At 49.0% G+C, this 7,929-nt stretch overlaps 1 protein-coding gene across 1 annotated transcript; it reads left to right on the top strand.

The window, feature by feature from the left end:
• The first annotated feature begins 286 nt into the window (after positions 1-286).
• Positions 287-6,626, top strand: LOC141986072 (uncharacterized). Its single transcript, XM_074950232.1, has 3 exons — positions 287-692; positions 1,257-1,487; positions 6,523-6,626. The coding sequence occupies exons 1-3, from the start codon at positions 287-289 to the stop codon at positions 6,624-6,626; spliced, it is 741 nt and encodes a 246-aa protein (XP_074806333.1).
• The last annotated feature ends 1,303 nt before the right edge of the window (positions 6,627-7,929 follow it).

Genomic DNA, 7,929 nt, shown 5'->3' with positions numbered 1-7,929 from the left:
TCTGGACAGCACTCTCAACTCAGATGCACTGGCCAGGTAGACGGGAAAAGAACCGCGAACTTTTGAATCTCATTTCCTGTTTGGCCAGCGTGGCAAGCTGCAGGTGACCATGCAGAGCTCATCAGCAGAGGTGACCATGATGGAGTCTCAGAATCGCAAAAGAGCTCCAGCATGGACCGAACGGGAGGTACGGGATCTGATCGCTGTATGGGGAGAGGAATCCGTGCTATCAGAACTCCGTTCCAGTTTTCGAAATGCCAAAACCTTTGTCAAGATCTCCCAGGGCATGAAGGACAGAGGCCATAACAGGGACCCGAAGCAGTGCCGCGTGAAACTGAAGGAGCTGAGGCAAGCCTACCAGAAAACCAGAGAGGCGAACGGCCGCTCCGGGTCAGAGCCCCAAACATGCCGCTTCTATGATGAGCTGTATGCCATTTTAGGGGGTTCAGCCACCACTACCCCAGCCGTGTTGTTTGACTCCTTCAATGGAGATGGAGGCAATACGGAAGCAGGTTTTGGGGACGAAGAAGATGATGAGGAGGAGGAGGTTGTAGATAGCTCACAGCAAGCAAGCGGAGAAACCGGTTTTCCCGACAGCCAGGAACTGTTTCTCACCCTGGACCTGGAGCCAGTACCCCCTGAACCCACCCAAGGCTGCCTCCTGGACCCAGCAGGCGGAGAAGGGACCTCCGGTGAGTGTACCTTTTAAAATACTATACATGGTTTAAAAGCAAGCATGTGAAAGGATTACTCTGCCCTGGCATTCGCGGCTCTCCTGGATATACTCCCAAAGCCTTTGCAAAAGGTTTCTGGGGAGGGCAGACTTATTGCGTCCTTCATGGTAGGACACTATACCACTCCAGGCCAGTAACACGTACTCGGGAATCATTGTACAACAAAGCATTGCAGTGTATGTTTGCTGGCGTTCAAGCAACATCCGTTCATGTGTTATCCTCAGGAGAGTGAGATATAATCCATGGTCACCTGGTTGAAATAGGGTGCTTTTCTTCAGGGGACACTCAGAGGAGCCCATTCCTGCTGGGCTGTTTGCCTGCGGCTGAACAGAAATGTTCCCCGCTGTTAGCCACAGGGAGGGGGGGAGGGTTGAGGGGGTAGCCACGCGGTGGGGGGAGGCAAAATGCGACCTTGTAACGAAAGCACATGTGCTATGTATGTAATGTTAACAGCAAGGTTTACCCTGAAAGAGTGTAGCCAGTCTTTTTAAATACCGCTGTCCCTTTTCTTTTCTCCACCAGCTGCATGTGTTTCAATGATCACAGGATCTTCTCCTTCCCAGAGGCTAGTGAAGATTAGAAAGAAAAAAAAACGCACTCGAGATGAAATGTTCTCCGAGCTCATGCTGTCCTCCCACACTGACAGAGCACAGACGAATGCGTGGAGGCAAATAATGTCAGACTGCAGGAAAGCACAAAATGACCAGGAGGAGAGGTGGCGGGCTGAAGAGAGTAAGTGGCGGGCTGAAGAGAGTAAGTGGCGGGCTGAAGAGAGGGCTGAAGCTCGAATGTGGCGACAGCGTATGAGAGGAGGCAGGATTCAATGCTGACGCTGCTGGAGGACCAAACCAGTATGCTCCAGTGTATGGTTGAGCTGCAGCAAAGGCAGCTGGAGCACAGACTGCCACTACAGCCCCTGTGTAACCAACCTCCCTCCTCCCCAAGTTCCATAGCCTCCACACCCAGACGCCCAAGAACGCGGTGGGGGGGCCACCGGTCAACCAGCCACTCCGCCACAGAGGATTGCCCAAAAAAAAGAAGGCTGTCATTCAATAAATTTTAAAGTTGTAAACTTTTAAAGTGCTGTGTGGCATTTTCCTTCCCTCCTCCACCACCCCTCCTGGGCTACCTTGGTAGTCATCCCCCTATTTGTGTGATGAATGAATAAAGAATGCATGAATGTGAAGCAACAATGACTTTATTGCCTCTGCAAGCGGTGATCAAAGGGAGAGGGGAGGGTGGTTAGCTTACAGGGAAGTAGAGTGAACCAAGGGGCGGGGGGTTTCATCAAGGAGAAACAAACAGAACTTTCACACCGTAGCCTGGCCAGTCATAAAACTGGTTTTCAAAGCCTCTCTGATGCGTACCGCACCCTCCTGTGCTCTTCTAACCGCCCTGGTGTCTGGCTGCGCATAACCAGCAGCCAGGCGATTTGCCTCAACCTCCCACCCCGCCATAAACGTCTCCCCCTTACTCTCACAGATATTGTGGAGCACACAGCAAGCAGTAATAACAGTGGGAATATTGGTTTCGCTGAAGTCTAACCGAGTCAGTAAACTGCGCCAGCGCGCCTTTAAACGTCCAAATGCACATTCTACCACCATTCTGCACTTGCTCAGCCTGTAGTTGAACAGCTCCTGACTGCTGTCCAGGCTGCCTGTGTACGGCTTCATGAGCCATGGCATTAAGGGGTAGGCTGGGTCCCCAAGGATACATATAGGCATTTCAACATCCCCAACAGTTATTTTCTGGTCTGGGAATAAAGTCCCTTCTTGAAGCTTTTGAAACAGACCAGAGTTCCTGAAGATGCGAGCGTCATGTACCTTTCCCGGCCATCCCACGTTGATGTTGGTGAAATGTCCCTTCTGATCCACCAGAGCTTGCAGCACTATTGAAAAGTACCCCTTGCGGTTTATGTACTCGCCGGCTTGGTGCTCCGGTGCCAAGATAGGGATATGGGTTCCGTCTATGGCCCCACCACAGTTAGGGAATCCCATTGCAGCAAAGCCATCCACTATGACCTGCACATTTCCCAAGGTCACTACCCTTGATATCAGCAGATCTTTGATTGCGTGGGCTACTTGCATCACAGCAGCCCCCACAGTAGATTTGCCCACTCCAAATTGATTCCCAACTGACCGGTAGCTGTCTGGCGTTGCAAGCTTCCACAGGGCTATCGCCACTCGTTTCTCAACTGTGAGGGCTGCTCTCATCTTGGTATTCATGCGCTTCAGGGCAGGGGAAAGCAAGTCACAAAGTTCCATGAAAGTGCCCTTACGCATGCGAAAGTTTCGCAGCCACTGGGAATCGTCCCAGACCTGCAACACTATGCGGTCCCACCAGTCTGTGCTTGTTTCCCGAGCCCAGAATCGGCGTTCCACAGCATGAACCTGCCCCATTAGCACCATTATGCATGCATTGGCAGGGCCCATGCTTTCAGAGAAATCTGTGTCCATGTCCTGATCACTCACGTGACCGCGCTGACGTCGCCTCCTCGCCCGGTAGCGCTTTGCCAGGTTCTGGTGCTGCATATACTGCTGGATAATGCGTGTGGTGTTTAATGTGCTCCTAATTGCCAAAGTGAGCTGAGCGGACTCCATGCTTGCCTTGGTATGGCGTCCGCACAGAAAAAAGGCGCGGAATGATTGTCTGCCGTTGCTCTGACGGAGGGAGGGGCGACTGACGACACGGCTTACAGGGTTGGCTTCAGGAGGCTAAAATCCACAAAGGGGGTGGCTTTACATCAAGGAGTAGTTCAGGCAGGACTTCACGGAGGGTTCCAATAAGAAATGGTGCACCTAAGTTATTGTTCTTATTGGAACAAGGAGGTTAGCCTGGCCTCTGATTGATACATGGCTAGATCTACCTCGCAGCACCTTCTCTGTGAGTGACTGCAGTGTGACCTAGAGGAATGAGTCCCCTAGACAGGGCAGGAGGCAAATGAGTACAAAACAAATCTGGTCTATTTCTTGTTTTGATCCACTCCATCTATCTTTTACATCTTTGGCTGGCAGAAGATGGCGCAGAAGGACTGCTAGCCATCGTCATCTCTTGCCTGCCCGGCAGAAGATGGCACAGTACGACTGCTAGCCATCGTCATCTCTTGCCTGCCCGGCAGAAGATGGTACAATACGATTGCTAGCCATCGTCATCTCTTGCCTGCCCGGCAGAAGATGGTACAATACGACTGCTAGCAATCCGTATTGCCTGCCTGCTCACCATTAGACGGTTCAATACGACTGACTGCAGGACTAAAGAGAATGACCTGGTCAAGTCACCAAAAATTTAGTCCCTGCGCCCATATCTGCCCAGGCGCTCCCAGCCGACGTGGCCAGGAGCACCTCGGACATGACGAGGACGGCTACCAGTCATACTGCACCGTCTGCTGCCAGAAGGCAATGGGTTGCTGCTACTGTGTAGCAATGCCGTACCGTGTCTGCCAGCACCCAGGAGACATATGGTGACGGTTACTTGAGTGGGTTCCATGCTTGCGGTGGTATGGCGTCTGCACAGGTAACTCAGGAAAAAAGGCGCGAAACAATTGTCTGCCCTTGCCTTCACGGAGGGAGGGAGGGAACGGGGGCCGGACAATATGTACCCAGAACCACCCGCGACAATGTTTTAGCCCAATCAGAGTGCTCCATTGTGACTGCTCTGGACAGCACTCTCAACTCAGATGCACGATTGTTTGCTGTTGTTCTGACGCAGGGAGGGGCGACTGAGGACACGGCTTACAGGATTGACTTCACGGAGGGTTCCAATAAGAAATGGTGCACCTAAGTTATTGTTCTTATTGGAACAAGGAGGTTAGCCTGGCCTCTGATTGATACATGGCTAGATCTACCTCGCTGCACCTTCTCTGTGAGTGACTGCAGTGTGACCTAGAGGAATGATTCCCCTAGACAGGGGAGGAGGCAAATGAGTACAAACAAATCTGGTCTATTTCTTGTTTTGATCCACTCCATCTATCTTTTACATCTTTGGCTGGCAGCAGACGGTGCAGAAGGACATATTGCCTGCCTGCTCACCATAAGACGGTTCAATAGGACTGACTGCCGGACTAAAGAGAATGACCTGGTCAAGTCACTAAAAATTTAGTCCCTGCGCCCATGTCTGCCCAGGCGCTCCTGATCGACCTCACACAGGCTACCAGGAGTACCTCGGACATGACGAGGACGGCTACCAGTCGTATTGTACCGTCTGCTGCCACAAGGCAATGGGTTGCTGCTACTGTGTAGCAATGCTGTGCCGCGTCTGCCAGCACCCAGGAGACATACGGTGACGGTTACCTGAGCGGGCTCCATGCTTGCGGTGGTATGGCGTCCGCACAGGTAACTCAGGAAAAAAGGCGCGAAACAATTGTCTGCCCTTGCTTTCACGGAGGGAGGGAGGGAAGGGGGGGGACTGACGATATGTACCCAGAACCACCCGCGACAATGTTTCAGCCCCATCAGGCATTGGGATCTCAACCCAGAATTCCAATGGGCAGCGGAGACTGCGGGAACTGTGGGATAGCTACCCACAGTGCAACGCTCCGGAAGTCGACTCTAGCCTCGGTACTGTGGAAGCACTCCGCCGAGTTAATGCACTTAATGCACTTCTGTGGGGACACACACACTCGAATATATAAAACCGATTTCTAAAAAACCGACTTCTATAAATTCGACCTTATTCCGTAGTGTAGACATACCCTTAGGAGTATACCTTTTATGTGGCTTATGTTCCAAGGCATGCTTAGAGGGGTACCTGCTCACATGAGTAATATGCCAAAAGGAGCATAAATAGGATGTCCAAACAAACATGGTATTGCCACATTTTGAAATAATCACAACAAGAAACAAAAGTTCAGTTTCTAACATCTGGGGGTTAAAGTTACCCATGCCTTGTTTGCAGTTATTTTTTACACAGACTATTCTGTGGGGGAAATTAGCAGATGTTATGGAACTACTGAAACTAAGTCCAGAGTGGCTTCCATCGCACTGATGCATTTACGTGAAACTCAATTAACTTATGCATTTCAAATGTTGTACCAGGGCAAGAAAATTTGAGCAGATGCAATGTGCTAAGCAGACTAAAGAAATTAAGTTTAAGTTAGGCCTGGTTCATAAGAACGGCCATAATGGGTCAGACCAAAGGTCCATCAAGCCCAGTATCCTGTCCTCTGACAGTGGCTAATGGCAGGTGCCCCAAAAGGAATGAACAAACAGATCATCATCAAGTGATCCATGCCGTGTCACCCAATCCCAGCTTCTGGCAAACAGAGACTAGGGACACCATTCCTAGAAAATTTATACTAGAAAATTAGGTCAGTTTTACTGTGCCAATCATGAGTGTGAAAAATCCACACCCCTATCCATGTTGTTAAGCAGACACAAATCACCGCATAGACAGTGCTCGGTCGACAGAAGAATTCTTCTGTTGACCTAGCTACTGCCTTCTGGGGTGGGGAGGGGGGCAAGGGAAAGAAGGGGATTACCTACATTGACAGGATAACCACTTCTGTCAGCATTGGTATTGTCTATACTAAAGTGCTACAGCAGCGCAGCTGTAGCATTTTAAGACTAGACAAGGCCTGAGTTGCTTTTGTTGCTACACTTCTCACCCTGTCAGCTGCACCATGTTAGACTCAGTTTGCCAAATTCAATGATGATGCATAAAGGGTTGTAACTGCTAAGTGGGCAAGAATCTAGAAAGAATCTAAAATGGTGTTATGTGCACATAAAGGAGATCAAATGTTGGTTTAAGTTACATCAACTTAGTCTCCTTCTGGGATCTCTTCTAAATTTAGGCTGTGGTATGACAAACCTGGAAAGGAAATATGGACCAAAGACCTTGCTAGTCCGATTTGCACAATTTTATAGCCTAGGAGGAAAAACAAAAAAAGTAAGATAGCTTTCTCTTCAGTAATTATTCCATATCTTCCTCTTCTGGTGTAACACCACTAACCTACGATCCTAAGGCCTTATTGCTACTCCAACATACATGGAGTATGGAGAGCGGACATCAACAGAACTGCAGTGAGGCAGGCTTGCTCAGCTGTTTACATGATCCTCACACGCTAGGCAAGTACCCAGCCTTTCCTGAAACCTGCCATCTGGCAATGAGCTCATGCAGTGCAAAGATCTTCTCCAACTCCAGGAGCTTCTCCTCAGTTGGCATAATACTGCTGACTTAACTAGAGTAATGGGCTACCTAGAACATGTACTAGGTATACTTTGATAGGTTAATGGCTCAACTGTAAGCACGAGCCACCAGCAAATATAGAGGAGCTAGAGTAGTGTTTTGGAGAATCCTACCTGAATTTAATCTGTTTGTATACTACCATCAGGATCAGCCCCAAGAGGTGGAAATAACCTAAATTGTCAGAAGTTTCAGTGCTTAGGTGGAAGAGAAACAAGGAATTAAGCCAAGGATGATTAACAGTAATGGGAGTTGGCAAACCTTAATCAAATGGACAGTTATTGCCGGCCAACTGTGCAGAATCTGAACAAGTAAACACAAACTGTTTGGGCAGAGGAATAAATGCAAAATCTTTGAAATACATCAGCTCTCCGAATATGAAATCATATTGACAATCCAGTCTCATGGCTGAGACACATCCAGCATCATGTGCAATTGAGAAGAGAAAAGTGAACACCATAAGCCATTTGGAACCATGCCACACTACCATACGGGTGAACAACTCCTCCTCCTTATGGGGCTTTCTACAAAATTAACACGCTACTTGGTACAACAGCAACTACCCAGGAACCTACCGAGTTTTGATAACCCGGAACACCAAATGTGATCGCAAAGCACCAGGTGAACAAGCCAGTGAGGTTTTGTCTTGTGTTGCAGACCCTACCAATGGTCACAAGGTATGAAAAGAAGAATGGTTCAATAAAAAGGTGAGGAGGTGCATAGATGCAGCTAGGAAAGAAGAAAAAAATCTGTCCAAGCTGGCTTGATACCAAAGCCTCAGTAACTGTTGGGCGGTATTTTATGAAACTTAAATGCCTCTTACAATTCAAGTTCCTAGAGAGGTAGGCAAAGTGGTTTTTAGTCAAAGCATGCTTACTGACACATTGGCTGAACTAGATCAGCATTTTTACTAAGGACAGCAATAGTTAGATTCAGATCAGTGAAGGCACATAATAACTGCTATACTGGATCAGACCAATGGTCCATCTAGCCCCAGATCCGGTCTCCAGCAGTA

This window comes from Natator depressus, chromosome 4 (genome assembly GCF_965152275.1).
Source record: "Natator depressus isolate rNatDep1 chromosome 4, rNatDep2.hap1, whole genome shotgun sequence".
NCBI classification, from domain to species: Eukaryota; Metazoa; Chordata; order Testudines; family Cheloniidae; genus Natator; species Natator depressus.
The sequence above is the reverse complement of the archived record's forward strand: the minus strand, read 5'-3'. Positions and strand labels throughout refer to the sequence as shown.

What these genes read in the sequence shown, in the direction of transcription:
- LOC141986072 (XM_074950232.1), top strand. Translation starts at nt 287, where the DNA reads ATGAAGGACAGAGGCCATAACAGGGACCCGAAGCAGTGCCGCGTGAAA. An exon ending in AGGCGGAGAAGGGACCTCCG is followed by an intron (nt 693 to 1,256) that starts GTGAGTGTACCT and finishes TTTCTCCACCAG; the next exon opens with CTGCATGTGTTTCAATGATC. An exon ending in TAAGTGGCGGGCTGAAGAGA is followed by an intron (nt 1,488 to 6,522) that starts GTAAGTGGCGGG and finishes TTCTAAATTTAG; the next exon opens with GCTGTGGTATGACAAACCTG.